At 40.2% G+C, this 24,965-nt stretch overlaps 2 protein-coding genes across 2 annotated transcripts; both read left to right on the forward strand.

Moving 5' to 3' along the window:
- Window positions 1-4,128: 4,128 nt before the first annotated feature.
- mcm8 (minichromosome maintenance 8 homologous recombination repair factor) lies at window positions 4,129-19,476 on the forward strand (the record flags this gene model as incomplete). The annotated part of the gene is made up of 20 exons (XM_078273780.1): window positions 4,129-4,300; window positions 4,597-4,662; window positions 4,799-4,881; window positions 5,103-5,252; window positions 6,084-6,181; window positions 6,280-6,478; window positions 10,418-10,503; window positions 10,903-11,048; window positions 11,314-11,388; window positions 11,483-11,609; window positions 13,495-13,525; window positions 13,690-13,827; window positions 14,055-14,115; window positions 14,225-14,305; window positions 14,710-14,905; window positions 15,025-15,238; window positions 15,355-15,564; window positions 15,752-15,828; window positions 16,317-16,506; window positions 18,131-19,476. Coding segments are annotated over 20 exons (2,493 nt in total), but the record flags the coding sequence as incomplete, so codon positions are not given.
- A 253-nt stretch (window positions 19,477-19,729) lies between these two features.
- crls1 (cardiolipin synthase 1) lies at window positions 19,730-24,965 on the forward strand. The gene is made up of 7 exons (XM_078272875.1): window positions 19,730-20,389; window positions 21,281-21,418; window positions 21,993-22,122; window positions 22,297-22,382; window positions 22,562-22,630; window positions 23,198-23,289; window positions 24,394-24,965. The coding sequence occupies exons 1-7, from the start codon at window positions 19,934-19,936 to the stop codon at window positions 24,485-24,487; spliced, it is 1,065 nt and encodes a 354-aa protein (XP_078129001.1). The 5' UTR covers window positions 19,730-19,933; the 3' UTR covers window positions 24,488-24,965.

Raw genomic sequence — 24,965 nt, forward strand, 5'->3', positions numbered from 1 at the left:
ATTCTTCCAGAACAGCTTCTATTTGTTTTCTGCTACAAACTGAGTAGACACTGCAGGACGAGTCCAGAGAAAGTATATTTTATTGTATGCTTGCAGACACAGCCAGTGTGAGAGTGAGACATTTAGCACATAACTGCACAAAATTGTAAATCTGATATAAATCATGCATCTCTAAGTCAGTGGACTTGAACACAAGAAAACATATTTATGGTAACTCTGTGGGTTAGCACTTTGACAAAGTCAAACTCCAGGTGAGAAACTGATTGAATCATTGAGAGGAAGCAGCTCCAAACAGTTCAAGAAAGAAGCAGAGCATCCAAAATAGAGGATTGCTGCTGTGAAAATAATTTAGTTTGACTTTGTACAAACTCTCTCCCCAACACACACACACACACACACACACACACACACACACACACACACACACACACACACACACACACACACACACACACACAAGTAATGAAGTCTCTTACCCTGTCATTTAGACTCATTTAAAACATATCGATACTCTTGTCATGTCACAACCCAGCAGCAGTGACTCACCTACTTAACTTTGGGGTCGCAAACTCTTGCTGAAAAGCAAACCATATTGAAAAACGATCTCTCCTTGTTTGCAAAATCGCCTAGAATTCGTATTGATTTTGTGAGACGTTTGCTGTTGACTGATCAAGTAGAGATTAAACGCCTCGCTGAGTGGCACAGCGTCTCGTTGTCTCCACTCCCATCTCTCTGCGGCTCTCTTCTAGCCCCTCAGTTTCTCCATCTCTCTCCACAAAACATCCATTATCATCACAAAGGTGAGCTGAGTGTGATGAGATAGAACAGGACACACACACACACACACACACACACACACACACACACAAAGTAGAAGAGGTATTATTTCATTTCTCAGCATAATGAACATAATGATAGGGGAGAATAGATAGAAAGAGACATATCTCTCACACTGTTTTCATTTCTTTGTCTGCTTTCCTCATAAGAGCTGTTATTGACCTTGCCAACACACTGTGTGTGTGTGTATGTGTGTGTGTGTGTGTGTGTGTGTGTGTGTGTGTGTGTGTGTGTGTGTGTGTGTGTGTGTGTGTGTGTGTGTGTGTGTGTGTGTGTGTGTGCATCCATCCTCTCAGTCCTCTGCTATTACTACTAACTAATCCAGGCCACAGTAGTTCAGGTATTGATTATTCTCCTTGTTCGTTCGGTCTTTCGGTCCCCTCCAAACCACTCTCTTGAGAGGGTGTGAGTGTGTGTGCTCTCATACATTTGATCTTTTTGGTGGATCAATTTCACTTTTCCAGAGTTTTCTAGTTAGATGCTTCACTGCATTTTGTTTTAAACCGGCACCGACTTTGTGCAATAACAATAAAGGTAATTTCAAGTCCAGTTATGTCAATGAGGGTCCTCACCCTGTATAGAAAGTGCATGTGTGATCGTGTAACGGGTACCGGCTTGGCACCCATTAGCAGGTTATTACGATAATCCTGTAACAGCTGTAACAGCAGGAAAAAGTACGCAGAAAGAAGTGAGACAGGACGACGTGTTGTTCTTTTTCTCCATTCAACTGGATTATGAACTCACGTAGGGCACTCGCAAAGTGTACCGGATGCTGTGGAACGCTACTACTGCCACCTACTGGCGCAATATGGATTAGCATGTCCTTATTTTTCTCTAGGCTAAATAAAGGTATTCCCACCATAAAAGTATATCAGAATGCAGGAAATGAAGTCTTTGACGTTCAAAATAACCCTGGGGGAGGACACCCAGACCCCACACCACCCAGACCCCACACTTTGATATGCCCCATATATATATATATATATATATATATATATATATATATATATATATATATATATATATATATATATATATATATATATATATATATATATCAGACTCAGAATCAGAATCAGCTTTATTTGCCAGGTATGAGGACACATACGAGGAATTTTGCTTTGGATTATACATTGCTCACAATGTGCTTACTCATACAAAACAAACAACAAAAATAAACAATATATACACACTATAAACAGAAACAATATAGACAGGTTGAGGCAGTAGTGCAATGAAGAGTGCAAAGTGTGCAGGAGTAAATTATTTGTATGATAAATTATTATTATTTTAATTATGGAGCATAGTGCAAAGGATGCTGGAATAAATATGTATTATGTTATTATATAAGTATTATATTACAATATGAACAGTATTAACAGCTCTGAAATAGAGAATGATGAATAAATATTAAGTGGAACCAGTAAACAGGTGCTGATTAAAGACAGTGTTGCTGGGTTATTGCACAGGAATTGAACCTGACACACACACACATATATATATATATATATATATATATATATATATATATAGTATATATATATATATATATGATAAGAACTGCTAGAGGTGTGTGGTGTATTTAGGAGGAAGAGAGCGATAAAGAGTAAAAGAGAGAGAAAGAGGGTGAGGAAGTGAGGGAAGATAGAGTGTTGTAGACAAAGATACATGGAGGACACAGGTATGTACAGTATTTGATGGCATGAACGTGTGTGAAAAAGAAATATAAACTAACCTGTAATGACACGACATTTCCACTAGATGGCGGCAGAGGATTGTGTAAAGTTTTTTCAGTTAAGGTCATTGTCATTATGTAGAACACAGCAAATATGCTTTCAATATCATTAAATGTTGGATTATATTATATCTATAATTATCAATGCATTAAAAGACCCATGCCTTCCTCCTCCAAGTCCTTTCACCTGACAGGATGATAGTAAAAATACATGTTATGTTCTATTACTCCTATTTTTTGATACTTTTTTGCTGGTCCATGAATTGACCATTAAACCCGTTTTCCATCAACACCAGAGCAACACGAGAAGAGAATATGAACTGATTTGTAATACAGAGTATTATAGTATGGAATTCTTAAATGTAGTACCTTTGATGTCCTGTGGACGGCAGGTAAGGGCCTGCCAACCTACTCTGTTGCACATGTAGCTATGGAGAAGAAGAAGCTTCAATGTGAGTGGAGGGAACTTTTTTTTAGCCTGAAGTGTAAACAAGCAGAAGTTCGTAACGTTTCGAGTTAATGTAGCATATTGTCGACGTTATTTAATCGACCGACTATTTCACACGGCAAAACAAAAGGTTTGTATCACCCTACTGCCACTGTCAGCGTTTTAACGGAACATGTAAGTTATCTAGCTAGGTAGCAAGTTAAACGTCAAAACAAACAGCACAGTTTAAGACATCATACAGTGGGTGTAGAACAGTTGGAAAATTCGGCACTAGCTAGCTAATTCAGCACACAAAGTAGTTTCAATGGGCGTAGTTTCCTTCTATTCCAGTGTAACTTTAATGGGTGGTAACGTAAGCAAAGAGCTAGCTAGCTTCGTTAACAGTTAACGTTTAGTAGCTAACGTCAATTCTGACGGTTGGATTATAAACGTTTGGAATTTGCTAATACAAAGTACTGCTTAGTAGACCATTTGTATGCCGACGTCTCAAGTGGTTCGTATTTGTAAAGTTTTTTTTTTAGGCTTTTTAATTCGGTCTGCACGAGGTAGTTAGACAAATGCGTTGCCTCTAAATTCACAGTTTGTTTAAATGGAGTTTGAAGTGGTGAAAACGAAACTGCGATAAAGTTGCACCACCACAGTTATTTGGGAAGTAAATATTGTTTAATTCAAATGTTGTCATATGTAGTGAATTAAAAATAAATATTCAATAATTTATTTTGGTATCGCATTTGTTACACATGCGTGCCACTCACGTACACTGTTTTCATTTCATTTACACATGATTGGACGGGAGGAGAAGACATTTTTCTCATTTCTATCTAGGTATACAAATACATCTGCATGGTTGTCAAATGTTTGACTGAAACAACCCAAAGAAAACAAACTACCTTGCTGTCAGCCTCACTAATTCTTGCACTGTTCCTCCTCCTTGCTTTGTTTTAGGAAAGTAATGAGTGGCGAGGAATCCAGGAGAGGCTCATGGAGGGGTGGGAGCGGAGGATGGAGGGGACGAGGAGGCGGTAGTAGTAGTGGATGGAGGGGAGGAGGAGGAAGTGGTGGTGGAGGAGGAGGAGGATGGAGAGGAGGATGGAGAGGAGGTAGGAGGGGAGGAGGAGAAGGAGGAAGTGGTGGTGGTGGTGGAGGAGGAGGAGGAGGAGGAGGATGGAGAGGAGGTGGGAGGGGAGGAGGATGGGGAGGATGGAGAAGTAGACCATGGAGAGGAGGATCAGCAGGTGGAGGAGGAGAATCAGGAATCAATACCCTCAGCAGCCAGAGAGGTGAGTTTGATTTGCTTTTCCATTTAACATATTCAGTAATTACCTTTTAGGGTTATAATGTATTTTTTTTTATATATAAATCTGCAAAAATAAATTCTTTTTTTGTAGAGTATTAAACAAGGTGCTCTAGTTCACTGCATAATGAGAAGATGTGGGAGAAAAACACAAAATGAGCAGAATACATTAAATACAAGCATCTAATCTTTTTTAAAATGAAATTCTGTATGAAAAGCTGTTACAATGTGTGTCATAATTTACAATCCTGCTTTACAAAAACCGCCTGTCTGCCTCTTTAGTCCCTTGTCAGGCTACTCTAGATATATTGTGTCCGTACAAAGGATGGGCTCTCTACTTCACAGAAGGTACGTGTGTTTCCTTAAAGCTCTGTTTCACATGATGATAATGCATGTTGTAGACGCATATAATGGTCATGATCATGTAGCCTTTTCTGTGTCTGTGATATACATATGTCTTAATATGTCTTTTTTTTATGTGCAGGCTTCACAGAGAGCTCACCTAGTGTGGAGAAGATCAAAGTGTTTGAGAAATATTTCACTTCTAAGATTGATCTGTATGACAAGGTCAGTCTGTCTGCTTGTGTAACTTTCTGTTTAATAAACTGACCATTAGGGTTAACATTTCTCAATATAGTCTTTCTATCTATTTATTTATTTATTTATTTAGTTATTTATCTATTATATGCATTTCTTTTGCAGGGAAAAACATTTGTCAATAAAACAAGTTTGGACTTTTTGTTGTGCTCAGTCAGTTAAAAGGCGAATTACTGTTTGTTTGTGCACAGGATGAGATTGAGCGTCAGGGCAGTGTTCTTGTAGATTATGCAGACTTGACTGGAGACAAAACCGTACGTGAAGCGCTTCCTGATCTCACCACAGAGCTGAAGGAGCAGCCAGAGATGATACTCAAGTGTTTGGGAGTGGCCATTCACCAGGTACAAACACACAGTCGCTACTACACACATATGATGTCATTTGCAAGTTACGTAATTTATACTGCTGCACAATTAATCGCAATTTTATCGAAATCGCAATATGGACTAGTGCAATGTCCAAATCGAGGGGCGCAATATTTGTTAAAGGCAAAATATGTGTCAAACTAGGGCTGGGCGATATGGAGAAAATCAAATATCACAATATTTTTGACCAAATACCTCTATTGATACCACAACGATATTGTAGTGTTGACTATTGGTGCTTTCACAAAATATTTACACAATGAGATTTTTGATAAATAATCATCAGTAATGTGGCTATAATGACTAAGTGGGGAAAGGCAAATAATAGCACAGTTACAACAGTCTGGTAAGTTCAGAAAATGACATCACTTTACTGTAATGCAGCCTTTAAAACCAGGAAAAGACAACACTTATGCCATATTATGATATCCAAAACCTAAGACGATATCTAGTCTCATATCACGATATCGATATATTGCCCAGCTCTATGTCACACCATTCTGAATGAAGTATTGTGGTGCTGCAGAGACGTCCCGGCCTACAAATCCTATCCTACAGACTACAGAAAACATCTTTGTTTGCTACAGATCCTCGCAAAAATCACACTATAATCATTTTATTTTTTTAAGATTTAATATTAGTCAATAAAAATGAGAACATGATCATTCCCTCCAATATCGTGAATCATATCGCAATATCAGTCAAAAAGAATCGCAATTAGATATTTTCCTCATATCGTGCAGCCCTACTCTAAAGTACTCTGAGCCTTTTAATAAATGAATAGTACATGTTACGTGTGTTTCCCAGGTGTTGACTATAGATTTGGAGAAACAAGCTGCTGAGCTGCAAGAGGAAGAGCTTCCTGTCGCTACACCAATCATCAACATCCCTCACATTAGCGCGAGGTAATGCACACAGTGAGGCACAATCAGTTGTTGCTTGACACCTGTACAACTGCCAACCATGAAGGAAGGATTGCTTTATTTGTGTGAATCATCAACAGGCTGTATAACTATGAACCGCTGACTGCGTTGCGGACATTACGTGCCAGTGTGTTTGGACGGCTGGTGTGTGTAAGGGGAACAGTGGTCAGAGTGAGCAATATCAGACCTCTGTGTACCAGGATGGCCTTCAGGTGCCTGGGCTGCATGCACACACAGTCACTGCCACTGCAGCACGGGAAATACGCTACACCTACCAAGGTATGCACACTTTTTTCCTGCAACATCTTTACTCTTTCCACAACTTTGTTTTCACAAGTATTATTGTACACACACACGAAACTCGGAAAATTAGAATATCGTGCAAAAGTTCATTTATTTCAGTAATTCAACTTAAAAGGTGAAACTAATAATTATAGGGACTCATTACATGCAAAGTGAGATAGTTCAAGTCTTTGTTATAATTTTGATGATTATGGCTTACAGCTTATGAAAACCCCAAATTCAAAATCTCAGAAAATTAGAATATTACATGAAATCATTGGAGAAAAAAAGAAATACTGTTAAATACAGAAAAGTCAGCCCTCTGAAAAGTATAATCATGCATATGTACTCAGGACTTGGTTTGGGCCCCTTTTTCATGAATTACTGCCTCAGTGCAGCGTGACATGGATGCTATCAGCCTGTGGCACTGCTGAGGTGTTATGGAAGACCAGGATGCTTTAGTAGCGGCCTTCAGCTCTTCTGCATTGTTCGGTCTCATGTCTCTCATCTTTCTCTCGGCAATGCTCCATCTATCTATGGGGTTCAGGTCAGGCGAGTTTGCTGGCCAATCAAGCACAGTAATCCCATGGTCATTGAACAAGGTTTTGGTACTTTTGGCAGTGCGGGCAGGTGCCAAGTCCTGCTGGAAAATGAAGTCAGCATCTCTATAAAGCTTGTCTGTTGAAGGAAGCATGAAGTGCTCTAAAATGTCCTAGTAGACGGCTGCGTTGACTCTGGACTTAATAAAGCACAGTGGACCAACACCGGCAGATGACATGGCTCCCCAAATCAACAGACTGTGGAAACTTCACACTGGACTTCAGGCATCTTGGATTGTGTGCCTCTCCATTCTTCCTCCACACTCTGGGACCTTGGTTTCAAAACGAGATGCAAAATTTGCTCTCATCAGAAAAGAGGACTTTGGACCACTGAGCAACAGACCAGTTCTCCTTTAGCCCAGGTAAGACGCTTCTGGCGTTTTCTGTTCAGGAGCGGCTTGACAAGAGGAATACGACGTTTGAAGCCCACGTCCAGGATCTGTCTGTGTGTGGTGGCTCTTGATGCAGTAACTCCAGCCTCAGTCCACTCCTTGTGAAGCTCCCCCACACTTTTGAATGGCCTTTTCCTGACAGTCCTCTCCAGGCTGCGGTCATCCCTGCTGCTTGTGCACCTTTTTCTTCCACACTTTTCCCTTCCACTTAACTTTCTATTAATGTGCTTTGGTACAGCACTTTGAGAACATCCAACTTCTTTTGCAATGACCTTTTGAGGCTTTCCCTCCTTGTGGAGGGTGCCAATGATGGTTTTCTGCACAACTGTCAGGTCAGAGGTCTTCTCCATGATTGTGAGTTCTACTGAACCAGACTGAGAGACCATTTAAAGGCTCAGGAACCCTTTGCGGGTGTTTTGGATGAATTAGCTGATTAGAGTGTGACACTTTGAGCCTACAATATTGGACCTTTTCACAATATTCTAATTCATTCATAAGCTGTAAGCCATAATCATCAACATTATAACAAATAAAGGCTTGAAATATCTCACTTTGCATGTAATGAGTCTATATAATATATTAGTTTCACCTTTTTAAGTTGAATTACTGAAATAAATGAACTTTTGCACGATATTCTAATTTTCCCAAGTATCACCTGTGTATATATACACTACTGGTCAAAAGTTTGGGGTCACTTAGAAATTTCCATTCCACTCCATTATAGACAGAATACCAGCTGAGATCAGTTGCATTGGTTGTTTTTTTTAACCAGGGCAGCAGTTTTCAGATGACATTATGTGCTTACATGATTGCAAAAGGGTTCTCCAATGTTTTCTCAGTCAGCCTTTTAAAATGATATCAGATTAGCAAACAGAATGTGCCTTTGGATCATTGGATGAATGGTTGCTGATAATGGGCAATGTAGATATTGCATTAAAGATCAGCCACTTCTTTCTACAACAGTCGAGAACCCTTTTGCAATTATGTAAGCACATAATGTAATCTGAAAACTGCTGCCCTGATTAAAAAAACAATGCAACTGAACTCAGCTGGTAGTCCCCAAACCTTTGACCGGTAGTGTATATATATATATGTACAGTTGTGTTCAGAATAATAGCAGTGTGTTTAAAAAAGTGAATAATGCTCAAAATCCTTAGAATAGCTTTTATTTCCATAATATCAATGCATTAGGGGCACTGCACATTCAATTCCAAATCCAAACATGACCAAAATTGATCAAGTTTGTGTTACACCTTTACAGAAAGTGAAGAAAAAGGAATATTAGGCTGTTCAATTTTCTTTACAAACTTAAACATTTACTGTATAAACTGAAAAATGTCTCAAGGGTTTGCTTTACTTTGAATCACTGCTCTAATATTTAGTTGCATAACCATTATTTCTGAGAACTGCTTCACATCTGTGTTGCATGGAGTCGACCAACTTCTGGCACCTGTGAACAGGTATTACAGCCCAGAACGATTGAACTACATTCCACAATTCCTCTGCATTACTGGGATTTTCCTGAGAAACAGCATTTTTATGTCACCCCACAAGTTTTCTATGGGATTGAGGTCTGGGGATTGGGCTGGCCACTCCATAACATCCATCTTGTTCATCTGGAACCAAGACTTTGCTCGCTTACTGGTGTGTTTTGGGTCATTGTCTTGTTGAAAGACCCATTTCAAAGGCATTTCCTCTTCAGCATAAGGCAACATGACCTCTTCAAGTATTTTGTTGTATTGAAACTGATCCATGATCCCTGGTATGCGATAAATAGGCCCAACACCACAGTATGAGAAACATCCCCATAACATGATTTTTGCACCACCATGCTTTACTGTCTTCACAGTGTACTGTGGCTTGAATTCAGTGCATGGGGGTCGTCAGACAAACTGTCTGCGGCCCCTAGACCCAAAAAGAACAATTTTGCTCTCATCAGTCCACAGAATGTTGCGCCATTTCTCCTTTGGCCAGTCAATGTGTCCTTTGGCAAATTTCAACCTATTCAGTACATGTCTTTTTTTTTTTAGCAATGGGACTTTGCTGATAGCTTAGCTTCACATAGCCTTCTTCTGATCGTAACAGTACTCACAGGTAACTTTAAGTCTTCTTTGATTTTCCTGGAGCTGATCATTGGTTATGCCTTTGCCATTTTGGCTATTCTTCGATTCATTCGAATGGTAGTTGACCGTTTTTTCCCCACGTCGTTCAGGCTTTGGATACCATTTCAAGGCATTTGAAATCATTTTGGCTGAGCAGCCTATACTTTTCTGCACTTCTTTATATGTTTTCCCCTCTCCAATCAACTTTTTAATCAAAGTCCGCTGTTCCTCAGAGTAATGTCTGGAATGACCCATTTTGAGTATTTAAGTTTGAAATGCACTATAACCAGCATGCACAACATTTGCTTCCTTCCTTCCTTAAATATGGGCCATAATTGACACCTGTTTCTTCACAGAATCAATCACCTCACTAACTGAACACAACACTGCTATTATTTTGAACATGCCCCTTTCAATTACAGATTCAATTACACAGAATGAGCAGCATGCGTGTCATGACTGTTGGGTCTGTTGGTTTTCTATGACTCTACAACACTTACTAGTAAATTATTTGCCATGTAGAAATATCACTTCTACCAAAAAAATTGATTTATGAGGTTAGTGATGTTGGACTGCTATTATTTTGAACACAACTGTGTGTGTGTGTGTGTGTGTGTGTGTGTGTATATATATGTATATATGTATGTATATATATATATATATATATATGTATGTATGTATATATATATATATATATGATATATATATATATATATATATATATATATATATGTGTGTATATATATATATATATAATTTTCCTTCATCTTTGACATAATTCTTTAGATTTACTGATTCATTTTGCACTTTTAATGTGTGTATACTCTGTCTTTTATCACCTAGTGTATCCAGCCGGACTGCCGCAGTCGTACCTTTGCCCCTAGCAGGAGTTCCCCTTTTACTCATACTGTAGACTGGCAGATCATTAAGTAAGTTTATCATGTGCCTATTTATACAATTTGATCAGCAGTGAAAAACGACACCTGGTGAACTGAAATCCTTGTTGCAGTTGTTGGTTAAAGAATGCAATGTATTGGCTCCAGCAGTGGTCTCTGAAGTTATGCTTTCTGATTATAAGTAAGAGGAGGCACTATTTCAATTTAGGACAGCTGCTTACCAGAAAACTGCAAAAATCTAAACGTTATCCTCTGTGGCACACAATGTTGTTGTGGAAGGTTATCTCTACTAAAAAGGGGAATATTGTGAGAAGGTCCCAGCTTTTCTCAGAAAATATTCTAATGCAAAAAAAAAAAAAGCAGTGCATCTCCAACCCTGGGTCACCATTTACATACAGCATTTGAAATTAGGTTTTTTTTGTGCTACTTCAGGGTGCAGGAGTTGATGGGCGGAGAGCAGAGGGAGACTGGACGGATCCCGCGCACCGTGGAGTGTCAACTGACATCTGACCTCTGTGACAGCTGCGTCCCTGGAGACACAGTCACTGTGACAGGGATAGTTAGAGTTACCAGCGATGGTACACACACACACACACACACACACTCACACACACATTCTAACCAGGGTGGGAGGTGAAGTTTGGAGTAAGTTTTTGCCTTTTACTGGTACTTAGTTAAATGTAAAAATGTATTGACTATATTTGTATATATACAGTATACACTATAAGCCTATATTTAGGTACCCACAATTCTGGAAGGAGTTCTCTCCTGCCTTCCCAACCACTGTCACAGTGGCCCCAAACAGAGCACACACAGATCACTCTTATTATTTTTTCTATGCAGGTAGTTCCCGGGGGAATAAGGATCAGTGCATGTTCCTCCTCTACCTTGAAGCCATTTCAGTCAGCAATACTAAAGGTACTGAAGCTTGTATATTTGTACTAAAATTATGCGGAGCACTTAATGTAATACAACAGAGAAATACGTTTTTTCTTTTGCTTTTAATGTGTAGGTAAGCAGTCCAAGTCAGGTCAGGGGTCACTTGAAGATCGTTCTGGGGGGGAGGAGTTCAGTCTGAAGGAGTTGTATGCCATCCAGGAGATCCAGTCACAGCCTGACCTTCTGAGACTTATCGTACAGTAAGATATTTATTACCTACAATATAGCCCTATTCGCACGGGATTAGTATTACCTGGTAACTTCTAGTCATTCGGAGGTTGTCTGTGATCTTAATCCCGTGCGAATCAGCCATGTCTGGTATTTGGGTCGTATATTTTTTTAGTTTTTTGTTTCCTGTGCGCCTTTTAATCCCTTTCGCGAAGACGGATATGGGATCGCGGTGTGGGGGCACCCTTTCATGATCAACCTAGTCTGGTCCACTGCCCGATCGGAGACCTCTGGCCTGCGGCTTCATGGCAGGCCAAGGGCTGACGGTGATGCTGTGTGGGTGCCGCCGGGGCGGGGACGATTGGGTATGGTAACCTCTACCGGGCATGGCCCAAAAATATACGGAACCCAGACATCAACTTGTAGTTTTCATACATCCCAAACCACAGAGAGAACATGGGCGTTGTGGGACAATTTTGTTTCTTTTCTTTTCTAGGGCTGCATAATTTATTGTTTATTCATTGTCCTCCTGATGTCAACTTGCACAATACCGCATCATGAAAGACTGCGATTCATTGCACTTTGAGTATAGTAACAGCGTATTAAATAATTTTTTGTATTCCTATTTGGCCAAAATGGCCACTGTCTAGATCACATGTGTCAAACTCAAGGCCCGCGGGCCGAACCCGGCCCCTGGCAGGTTTTGATCCGCCCGCATATCAATTTAGGTTCACAATAAATGTTGGCCCGCCTATTTGTGCACCAAAACAAAAAAGACAGGAAACTGTTTTTCAAACGACAACACGACACACAAGCAGAATTTGGTAGATTTGCCGACTTTGAGACTCCCAGAAATTCCCACAGAAGCAGAGAGTTTAAATTAAAGCTGGGAAACTGGTTGCTGGGAGTCGACTTTTAAAATGTAATCTTTGTTTTGCTTGATTTGCTAAATTCTAAGATTTCTAAGGAACTATTTGCTGCCTTTTTAAGGGCTTTATGTGGACCAAACTGTAAGTGAGAAGACTATATGAGATATGGACTAATACAGTCAAAGATATTTGACTTTTATGAAAATAAACTCTACATATCTGGCCCTTGATGCGATTCTCCTTTTCCAATGTGGCCCTTAGTGAAGTTGAGTTTGACACCCCTGGTCTAGATGATCAAACCTTATGATGTAGCTAACAAAATGACTTCTCAGGCCAACATTTTTTTGCCTCAACTAGTCTTAAGGTGTGGACACACAGAGCCAGGTCAGGTTCTCGAGTCTGTTCGGTGTTTCCATGCGGTCGTCCGTCATTTTGGCTGATTTGACATGTATAATCGGCAGGGCGGGCACTGCCGGCAGTCGTGATTAGAGTCTCAAAATCTTTAAACTGACCTTTGTTGATCTGAAATGAAGACAGATTCAGCAACTGCATGGCCTATTTCTCTCTTAAAATGTTTTCAGAAACACGTTTCGGTGAACTATTTTAGTACAATATGAGATCGTATTCTGAACAAGCCATGACAGTCTGGCTTTGAATTTCCGGAGAAACAAGACCCATGTGACGCGTTTGTCCAATCAGCTGCCGGTTTTCATTTTTGGGCGACAATACAGATTAGCGCCGCCTGCTGTTATGGAGACTCACTTTGGTGTGTTCCGAGGCACTTCTTTGACCAATTTGGGGAGACTGATCAGCCCAACTGCCTTTTCTGCCGACGTTTGGCCATCGGCTCTGTGTGTCCACACCTCTAGGGATCTTGGAATTTGTCTTGCTGTTTTTCATTCATCCAACAGTTTTGGTTAGTGTTGCATTTCAGCCACACATGGCTGCTACTGTGTGTGTAGACTTGTAGTCCTCTTTAGTACTGTTTAAACACTGCTATTAACTCAAACCAAGATATGTAACACTCTGATCTTCTCACCTCTTTCAGGTCTTTGTGTCCTGTCATCTACGGCCACCTGGTGAGTTGTGTGATCAAGAACACCAACAGCATTTTCATCAGAGGTTACAAAGGGATACCTAATGATTTGGTTAAAAACAGCAGTCATTCACACCTGGCAAACAGATCATGTTCTGTCATCTTGATTTGTCAAGGCTAAGATCATGTGTTCTTGTGTGTCCCAAGCTGGTGAAAGCTGCTCTAGTCTTGGCGTTGTTTGGAGGCCGGCAGAAACACACTGGCAAGAACAGCGTCCCAGTTAGAGGAGACACACACATCCTGATGGTGGGAGACCCTGGACTGGGGAAGAGTCAGATGTTGCAGGTAACACAGAAAACATACTTTAGTAGAGCAGTAATGTCTGGCAAAGATAAAGTGAAAACAGTAAAAATGTTGTTACTCTTTACCTGAGGTTGTATTTTAGGTCTACTTTCTGAAGCTGTAATAGATGAACCAGTTTCAGTGTGCATAAGTAAACTTCATATATATATTTGTGTGTGTGTGTGTGTGTGTGTGTGTGTGTGTGTGTGTGTGTGTGTGTGTGTGTGTAGGCAGTGTGTAATGTGGCTCCTAGAGGAATCTATGTATGTGGCAACAGCACAAGCACCACAGGTAAATTGTCTTAAAAGTACTACTCTCCTTAAGCTAAGGTGGTTGTTACTCTCCGGGCACTTTTCTAGATCTGTTGCAACATAATCAAGTTGGGAATTAAATTTTTTAGGACTAACCGTGAGTTTATCTCGAGACGCTGGAACGGGGGATTTTGCTCTAGAGGCCGGAGCCTTGGTGCTGGCTGACCAAGGTAGGAAAGAAATTGGAAACATTGCTTTAAAAAAGTGTATTTATACCTGCGTTGTGTATAGATAATGTAAATTGATTTATTAGACAGTCGTTTAGTTTCATTCAGTGCAGCACTGCATCTTTGTTACCCAGGTTTTAAAAAAAGGCTCAAGGTGTCAGACAAACTTCTCACCTTGATTAGGAATTTAAAAAAACAACTGGGTAATCAACAGAATTGGAGAACCACACATTGTTATCTCTCTACCTGTTGGGGCTGCAAGCATGCAAAACTGCATAGAAAACATGTTGGGCTTATTCGTCCATCTGTCACTCCTGCTTGTTTCTTTTCTTTTTTTCGCTACATTATTGTCTTCTTCTACTGGCCTCATTCTCTTTTCATTCTCTTTCTCTGTCTGTTCCCTTTAGGCCTGTGTTGCATTGATGAGTTTGATAAGTTGGGCAACCAGCAGCAGGCTCTGCTAGAAGCCATGGAGCAGCAGTCTGTGAGTCTGGCTAAGGCTGGAATAGTTTCCTCTCTGCCAGCAAGGACGTCAGTCGTAGCTGCTGCGAACCCCATCGGCGGACATTACAACAGAGGCAAGACTGTTTCTGAAAATCTGAAGTAAGTCAGCTCACGGTACATTGATTGTGGTTTTTAGGGACTGCTGTCGGATATTACTGTATATCTGTGTAAATATAAGTGGTTTAGTTATATTTACAGCACTGCATTCTTGTCTTTAGAATGGGTTCAGCACTTCTCTCTCGATTCGACGTCGTCTTCCTCCTCCTGGACATCCCAGATGAGTCACATGACCGGCACCTGTCAGAACACGTCATGGCAAACAGGGCAGGAAAAGGCAGAACCAGCAGCGCCATAGTTACCAGGGCTAACAGTGATTTAGAGACCTCCATCCTCCTAGAACACTCAGACATGCCGCTGTCTGAACGTTTGCAGGTAAATACAATGGACCATACTGAAGGAGTACAGTGATATTCAAGATTCAAGATTAACTTTATTGTCCCACCTTCAACGATCATTTGCATTCATGCAATATGTTTGTTTGTGTCCAGATCACTGCAGGTGAAACTGTAGACCCCATTCCAGTATGTTTGTTAAGGAAGTATATCAGCTACGCTCGCCAGTATGTCCATCCCTCGCTCTCTCCTGAAGCCGCAAAGATACTTCAGGACTTCTACCTGTCGCTGAGATCTCAGGCACACTCCGCTGATTCCACACCCATCACCACACGACAACTCGAGTCTTTAATTAGACTAACTGAGGTTTTTGTATGTTTGGTGTATTCAGTGTGTTCACCCAAAAGCAACATGTAAGGGATTAAGATACTAGATAACATCTTTTGGTTTTCTGCTATAGTTTCTGGCTCAACACTTTTATGTGTCTAACAAAAGGAACAATTTTCCCAGTTGTACCCCAGTACTTCTGTGGTTAACTGTGTTTTTGTTGCAGGCAAGAGCCAGGCTGGAGCTCAGAGAGACGGCTACCCGCAGTGATGCTGAAGATGTGGTGGAAATCATGAAACACAGGTGACACTACAGGGAGCTTTGTGTGTATTAGGGCTGCAACCAACAAAAGAGAGACAAACTGTCATCACAATTTTCTAAAACCCAAGGTGATGTCGTTAAATTGCTTGTTTCGTCCGACCAACTCTCCAAAACATAAAGATATTCAGTTTGTTAAGACAAAGAGAGGCAGAAAATCCTCTCATTTCAGAAGTTCAAACCAGAGAATATTTAGCATTTTTCTGTCAACAGATTGCCGACTAATTGTTTCAGCTTTGCTGTGTATTTGTCACTTACCTTAAATTTAAAGATTTAAGGAGAGAATCTTGGATTTGCAGAGATAACATGTTGCTCTCACCTGTGTTCTTGATATTCATTTGCTGCACAATATATAGAATTTGTTTTTAAAACTAGTGCACATAGCAGCATACTCATTACAGAACTGATAACTGTGATCATGTCAAGTAACAAAGTGATTTTCACTAAATTGTGTGTGTATTTTTGTTTTGCAGTCTGGCTGATACATATTCAGATGGGCTGGGCAATCTGGACTTTGAGCGCTCACAGCTTGGATCAGGCATGAGTCAGCGTAGCGTTGCAAAAAGACTGGTCAACGCACTGCACATGCATGCTCAGAGGACCAATCAGAAGCAGTTTGACCTACAGATGCTTCGATCTATCGCCAACAAACTCAACATTAAGGTGAAACTGAAATACACGTGCACTAGATAAACGGTACGAAATGAAAGGCACAAACACCCCCATGTTATTCTGACTAATCTAATCCGTGACTGGGACTGTCATCCAAATTTTGCAAATGAAGTAGAGCTCCTTTTAGAACGTATCGAACTTGCTTAAGAACGACACATCAAAATTAAAATGCTGAAATAGAAATACTGGTGAAGTTAAAGCTACATTGTGTCAGAATTTCTCCCATCTAGCGGTGAAATTGTATATGACAACCAACTGAATATTACTTTCTATTTTTAAATTAGCGACGACTTTGTCCGTGAGTGTTGCTTCCAGTGTAATAATAGTTTTAAGTTATTTTGGTACCATTTCATTGCTAACATCAGCTATCAGGTTCCCAAACATATACAAGCTAATGTTAGTAAAGTATCAGTGCTATCGTTATTCTGTATATTGTACGAGATTAATGTTTAATGTTTACGGAGCAACGGAGGTTTGTGTTTTTAATATTTCTCTGAGCAGTATGAACAATGTCAATGAAACCGAAATTAGCTCTTAGTATCTCCATCGTTTACACGCAGCTGTTCTAGCTGTAGCTAGTCTGTGTTACAACTACACATATGACGTGAGCTGCCAGGGAAATCACGACACATGATGATTACGTTTATGTTACAAGGTAGACAATCCTTTTTCATCATTGACGCGAGGAAAAGTATCCTAGACGTCTTTCTAGCGTTATGCACAACCATGCTATAGTTAGCCAAGCAAGTAGCAACTATAAAACACAAATTGAATTTACACAAATAAGCAGAATTACCAGTTGAGAAGAAAGCAGGCAACGTCGGCGTCCCTTTTAAAATCCTTGCTCCTTATGATCCCTTTCCATCTTGGAAAAGCCACTCCAATATTAAATTTGGTCTTGTTGCTTTGCCTGTGGCGTTGTCGTTCTAATTCTCTTTTTAACTTCCTTGGCGACTCAGTTACATGTCCTCGAGAATAGGCACAATCCTCCATCTTCAACAGGCTTTCAAATCTGCCGGCAGTAGCAAGTAATCTTCTCTCCCTCCCTCTCTCCCTGGCATTCGTCACAGTCAGTGCCACTGAGTGAAAAGCGCGAAATGCGGAGGTATGTCCCACTTTGGCTAATGTATTTTAAAGATGGAGGCGCAACATGGCTGCCGTCATTCGCGCGAGTCGCTCCTATGTATTCTGAATGGCAGATTCTACGCTTACGAGAATACTTTGATTAGTTGGTGGAAGTAATTACACATGAATGAGCACATATTTGTGAAAGAACAAAGGGTTTTTTGCTAAGAATCAACTCAAAAAATTACACAATGGAGCTTTAAGACTTTTGCATTTGGATGCCTACTACTCATGAATACAGTCGGAGTCACTGAACAAACCCCTATGAAAATAAGAAAAAGAGATGGAATGACAGACATGGGTGGATTATAGAAAGGTGAATTGTCTGTTGGTTAAAGAATCTCTTCCTAACAAAAAAAAACGTTCTCAGTAATTTAGGCCATGAGTGAGTGTTGAATACATGCAGTAAATCCTAATCCTAACACAGAAAACACTATCATTCTATGCATGCTGGATGGTTTATTTTCAGTCTTTGGTTAATCCCTTTCAGGTGGTGGATTTTGAAGGTCTGGTGAGTTCCCTCAATGAACAGGGTTTCCTGCTGAAGAAAGGAGCTAAGCTGTACCAGCTGCAGACTGTCTGATCACTGGCAACTGCAACAGACTAAGAGCTGGGTACCAGCTTCATCCTGCAGACCCCGCTAAAAGGTCAGTGTTCGGGATAACTGAACTGGGTCTCTTTCTATGTAAGAGGGAGAAAGGAACTTGATGGGGAGCTCATTATCCAGACCACTTTCACCAAACCTCCACCCAACGGACTGCTGTGAAACCTTTTGAAGAGACTGTAACAACCACAGCAACCGTCAAACACGAGACAGATCATCTAACTTACTAAAACCTTACAGAGGGCATCTCTCCACAACCTTACAGCGACCACAGTTTTTCCCATGACCACCAACCTCCTGCTAAAAAGAGGAACTGACTCCATTAGACACACCACATCTATGCTGAACTCAACACGGTATGGTGTGACTTGGCTGTAATTGCATCAGTTAAGTGACACTTCAGACATTACTCAAGGCTTTAAGAAAATTGTTATTTAGTTCCCCACCTGTTGGTTCAATGATGTGATGCCTCACAGATGCCATTATCTTAATAAAGATATAACATCTTTTTTCAGAACTAAAAAATCCTTATAGTCGGGTACACTTTCCTTTCAATGTACATCATTTTTCAGTACATGGTGACTGTTTCAAACAGTTGTAGTTGAAATTCTTTTTTTCAAAGTAAGGTCAGTCTTTGGCACTCTAAACGTCTGAGAGAAGTGCTGATGTACTTATATTCGATAAATACCTAATAAGGTGACTAATACTACCTCAATGTTGAGTTTCTTGTTTATTTTTCCACACAGATGACTTTGTCGTAAAGAGACTTTTTTGAAGTTCAGTTCAAATTATATTTTAGAAGTCACTGTTATTTCTATGGCACTAAAATAAAAAAAAGTTATCTTATGATGCTTAGTAGCTTGGTAAAGATGGTCATTGCTTCCTATGTTGTGGTATTAAGCTGGCAATATATTGTTTTCTAAAATATTAACTTTTGAATTGACCTCAAGAATCCAGTAATGGTCAGGCTATATATATATTGATCTAAAAACCTGCAACTATACAATATTTGCTTCTCATTTTGTCTCAAACGTTCTGTATCGTCTACCGTTTCTGGTTTATTTGTTGTCTGGTATGCACTTTTAGTTTACATTAAACATTCCGTTATTAAATGATTTAATTTCCTGTAAATCTCAGCATGTTTAGTTTTTTTAAGGATTACAGAAAAGGATTTGACAGTGATTAAAACATGCTTTAACTTTGAAATAAAATTGGACAATACAATCAGCAAAGCTCTAAAACTGTTGATTATGGTGTCATTATTACAAATACATTACTCTGATAACTTTGTTTTGCTGATATTAACTTTGTGACTTGTCTTAATCACATCTTTTTTTTTTTTTTCTAAATAAAAGCCTTGTCAACTAAAGCGTCATTGACGATTTTGCGACGCCCTTTGCGGTGTCAGTTTACGGCAACATGGCAGCCTGCTAGCTGAAGTCATGGCCGGCTGGAGCTTTGGGTAGCCCAGACGCTAGATCGCACCCATAGAATGTATGATCGCAAACCCAAACACGTGTCGACGTCATCAGGAACACACTGCGCAGGCGTTGACACGTCTATCGGGTGCGATCTAGCATTTATCCCCCGGAGCTGTGATTCTCTTGGCTCTGACCGTCTGAAACTTAAATATGAAACCGGGTACGAACCACACGATAGCAGCAGGTCGGTAACGGAAGCCTCGTGAAGATGATGATGATGTGTTTTCGGAGGCCTTCCGCGCCATTGTGTCGCAACGCAGCAAATGTTCGCTGTCTGTTGTCTGCGCAGTGTGCGGGTGTGTGTCGGCTCGAACCTGCGTCATGGCGGCACAGACACACACCTGTCACCGACTGCGCGAGGGTAAAACAGTCTCCGGTTAGCGGTTCGTGGGTCTTTAGAGTCAATGGGACGGACAGCCGCGTTGCGTGCTGGAGTGGGATCCTCCAGCAGGTGAAAGCGACGCCCTGGCACGCGCAAGGAACCGTGCTTCTGCACCAGGGAGGTCACCAGAGGTCGGTGACCAGCTTCAAGTCTCTGCTGTCCCCTAAAGCTCGTGGGCTTTGCAGCGGGAAGACCAAGGAGACACCGGACACCTCCCCCGCAGCGGACCGGAATGAAGCCAGTCCGGTACCGGGAGAGGGCCTCTTCAAGTTCAAAGAGCTGGTGAGTAGCTTACAGGACTGTCCTGACAGTTAACTGTAGGAATGTAAAGTGTGAAAAGATAACAGAAGATGGTAGAAAAAAAAAAATCACTTGTTTGAAGTGTGTTCAGATAGAAACAAACCAACAGTGATAGAAGTCGTCAGACCCTTTACAAGCAAGAGCCTCGCATTCTAATGTTGTCAGCAAAGTGTAGCCTACTCGGTGTGATGATGTTGGTCGAGAAAGATCTATACAGCAGTGCGTTTGTTTGTATGTAAAATCTATCATAAAAAGTAAGTAGCTGTCAAGTACATGAAGGAAAGCAAGAAAGTACATTGTTGCATTTTGATATGTAGTGAGGTGGAAGTATAAAGTAGCATAAGATGGATATACTCAGGTTGTACAGAAGTGCACTGTAAATAGAGCTAGACTGATGGGCTGGGCTGACATATCGTTCAATATTAGCCTATTGCAAGTAAAGGTAAGTTGCAGTACAGAAATGTGAAAGAGATACAAATTTAGAAACTGTTGCTGTTATAGTTTGTCCACCAGAGGGCACAGGCAAGTTTATCTTTCAATTGTAAAAACGTGTGTGTTTTGTGTGTCAGCAGATTTTTTATAACTCAGAAATATCAGTATTGGTATCGACCTCCAAAATTCTAGCAACAACAAAAACGGTCAATTGTTTTTTTTATTATTACAATATTTCTATGTTCCTATCTTTCCACAGTGGTTTTTAACCCGGCAAGATTGTGAATTCTTCGTAAATCTTCATTATTAGAATTGTTGCAGGAATAGGTTTAGGCTGATTTACCTGCTGTGCTATGTCCATGCTATTATCTGTCTCTGATTTCTTAACCCAATGTTGATCTGTGAAGTAACACTGTATGTAACTACTCTGTTTTTCTGCAGTATGAGAACCCGTGGACAATCCCCAACTTCTTGTGCGTGTGTCGGATTTTGCTGGCCCCGTACTTGGGTCATCTGATCATCCAGCAGCACTTTCACCTCAGTCTCGCTCTGTTCACACTGGCTGGAGCAACTGACCTGGTAATGCAGATACACACACTTTCACTAAAAAAAAATGGTTTTGGACTTCAGACATTTGATGCATGGAAACTATGGAATTATAAAAAAAAAAAACATATTGGTCTCCCATTAGCAGTAATAAGTAATATTGTCAAGTCAATGTACTATAAATTTAGAATTCTATCAAGACACATGCCTACAGATACTGATATTTGTCTCGCCCTTTTTGAAATTGAATCTGAATTGACGTGTCAATCATAAAACTGGACAACATTTTGTCACAGGATTTAATTGCTGTCTTGCTATTTGTGAATCATTGACTCATTCAACCAGACACAAAACAAGACATCTGCACTGTAATGTTAATGTAACATGTTTGTTAATCACCAGGACATCGCAGACATGGTCAGGTAATTAAGAAGGGGTTGGTCTTGGCCTTGACTTCAAGCCATATTGTCAGATGGGTTATTATTGGCATGAACTTCAGTGCAGTCACCTTAAATAAATCTTTCAGCTTGCTGCATTTGCTCCTTTAGACCTTAAAAAGGCATCTATTACAATGTCTTCTTCTCTTTCTACCGCTTTCTCTACTCAGTTGGATGGTTACATTGCCAGAACGTGGCCAAGTCAAAAGTCGGCGTTGGGCAGCGCTCTCGACCCATTGGCTGATAAGATTCTTATCAGTATTTTGTATGTCAGTCTCACCTATGCTGAACTTATACCAGGTATTGGACTGTTTGCATTTCTTGTTTTAGCTACCTCTGTATATACTCTTATTTTCAGTATTTGAGAGAATGATCAATGACAGTGGAATTACAAAGCTGCATTTCTTCGTGTTGTTTTTCCATCTTACTGCGTTTTCATGTGATTTTTGTATTGTGTTGTTTATTCTGTTATAGCTCTGCTGACGGCTCTAGTGATTTCCAGAGACATTGGTTTGATAGCTGCTGTCTTCTGGGTTAGATACAAGACTGTACCTCCACCGGTGAGACACGTCACATTTCACTCTAAACAAGCCCACTTTGACAAATTAAAAATACAGTATTGGGTGCAAGATCTGCTCGAAGTAGAAAGTAATATTAATGTACTGTGGATTACAATGGCCGCTTAAGTTGAGGAAGGACATTGAATGTACTTTGCCATCTCTTCCTCTTTTTCCTCCAGGTGACCCTTAGCAAGTTTTTTAACCCCTGCTACACCACAGCTCAGCTCAAGCCCACACTCTTCAGCAAGGTGACACCCAGACACAACCACCCACTCTTACTGTACACCAGACTTTGAACATTTTGTACATTGCTGTACTAAAGTGGAGATTTAGCAACAATGGAGGCTTAAATAACAGGATATAATGAGAATGTGTGGTTATCTTATTATGTTATTATGGCTCTTTATGACATGTGCATGACAGTCACCAGATGCAGAAACTGAAAACCTGGCACAGTGCAGATCATTCAGCCATCACTTTTAATTTGAGTCCACAATACGAAATCTGTTGTACACATTCTAACACATTAAATTCACTGTCAAAATGTTCCTTTACGGCTCCACTACAAATTCTGCATAATTTATTTTTGATACCTGGAAAAGAAAAGGGTCTGGCAGGAGTGTTATTTTTTTTTTACCTGCCAAAAAGTGTTGTTTTGTTCTTGGAACCAGCCACATGTGCAGCAGGTTTTCTCAAAAATAATGAGCCAAACTTCATTTGTTGGAGAAGCCGGTAGTCTGTGAATGTGAAATGTTTTTGGGCCTTTTTATAATGTTATTCTGACTTTGTGTGTGCATTTTTGTTGTTGTTGTTAGGTGAACACAGCCATCCAGCTCCTTCTGGTTGCATCTTCTCTGGCTGCTCCAGTCTTTCAGTATACAGACCATATCCTGCTGCAGGGCTTATGGTAAACCCCACGCACTGTATAACACATGCATACACACGCAGGACTTATCCACTTGACTTTAATATCCATCATGTCCTTTACTTTTTAGTGTAGTAATTACAACAACAAATGTTTATTGTCCAAAGAGTTTTTAATGCAAATGGTTTCATCTCTGTTAAGCACATGTTTGTTCCAGCAGTGTTCAGGTTAAGTGCACTGACTCATTTCAATTCACAACTCTGAGTGGGTTGGAGTAGGGAGCCGACTCAGGACAAACATTTTACAGTGTCACAGTAACCTACATTTTTCTACGAGTTCAGCAGACTGTTGAACTAATTTACACAACAACAGGTATCTGTTTGTCTTGCTCGGTCGTTGTACACTCAGACTTCATTTTCACCCTGCTTCTTTTATGTTCCCTGACTAAAACTGTAAAGTCTCTGTAACCAACTTGTAGCATTAACATCTACTTTAATTACACAAAGTTTCTACCTACAAGTGAATTGGAGCCTAAACTATTGAAATAAGTAAAGCCTTTTCAGTAGTTGGTCAATATAAAGATTAAAACACAATTTATAAAGGTCTTAATTTCATTTCTCTCTCTATCTATCTATCTATCTATCTATCTATCTATCTATCTATCTATATATATATATATATATATATATATATATATATATATGACGCAGTTCCAAAAAACAAGTAAATTCATCATTAAATGTACCGATAGATACCGTTTCTAGTAGTATTTTGTCTAATGATGGATGAATTCAATCACATTTAAAAAATAAGTGATGTTTCAAAACACTTTTGTACTTTTTTCATTTAATAGCGTGCATTGCTTCTCCCAAAATGTCTTTCTTGAAGTAACCACTGCACACAAAAAAAGGCAGAATTGAATTGCACAATTTTAATTGAAGTAAAGTAATTTGATACATTGTTTTTTAAATGTACCAATTAATCAACTGTGACTAGTCACTGAAGGGTGATTAATAGTTCCTCCCATAACACAATAAAGACTTTCTACAACGGGAAAATGATACTTGTTAAACCAAATCAACCAACCGACTGAATGAAACTGTGGTTTGAATTACAGCATATGTCCTTTGTTATATTATATTGCAGGTATGTTACAGCGGTGACTACAGCGGCGTCAGGCTATAGCTACTGGCACTACGGCCGCAAGACTGTCCAGGTGCTAAACACCAGATCACAATGACAACCACACCAGGAAACGTCCAGAAAGCAGAGCGAAAGTAGCGAACAGCCGCGTCAGGGACACTGATCAGCCGTGGCAAAAGTCGGACAGATGGATAACCGCCAGGAGCTCTAAAAACCAAGTAGCTGTGACAGCCATTTATGAGTCGCCATGGCAATGACACACGAAAACCAACCGAGGCCGCAGATGGTTTAACTGCAACGCTACAGAAACGCCTAACGGCAACTCTGCCACTGGACTGGCTGTGGACTAGAGACACACGCACACAGATAGAAACTGCAAACACAAATATAGACCATCCACACACTCACACACATATATACTCATATACACATACATGTCAAGTACAGTATATGTTAAGTGATCTGGCAAGAGCTTCTATTTTTTGGTAGTTTTTTCAATCAAGAGGTTGCGATGTCAACACAATTGTCAGTTTTGTAAACCAATGATTTATGAGTAAAACAGAAAATGTGCTTTG

The sequence above is a fragment of the Sander vitreus genome, chromosome 17 (assembly GCF_031162955.1).
Source record: "Sander vitreus isolate 19-12246 chromosome 17, sanVit1, whole genome shotgun sequence".
NCBI lineage: Eukaryota > Metazoa > Chordata > Actinopteri > Perciformes > Percidae > Sander > Sander vitreus.

Coding starts and splice junctions, on each gene's coding strand:
- crls1 (XM_078272875.1), top strand. CDS start 19,934: ATGATGATGATGTGTTTTCGGAGGCCTTCCGCGCCATTGTGTCGCAAC. Junction 21,419..21,992: donor TGGCTGGAGCAACTGACCTG/GTAATGCAGATA, acceptor TTCTCTACTCAG/TTGGATGGTTACATTGCCAG. Junction 22,383..22,561: donor ACAAGACTGTACCTCCACCG/GTGAGACACGTC, acceptor TTTTTCCTCCAG/GTGACCCTTAGCAAGTTTTT.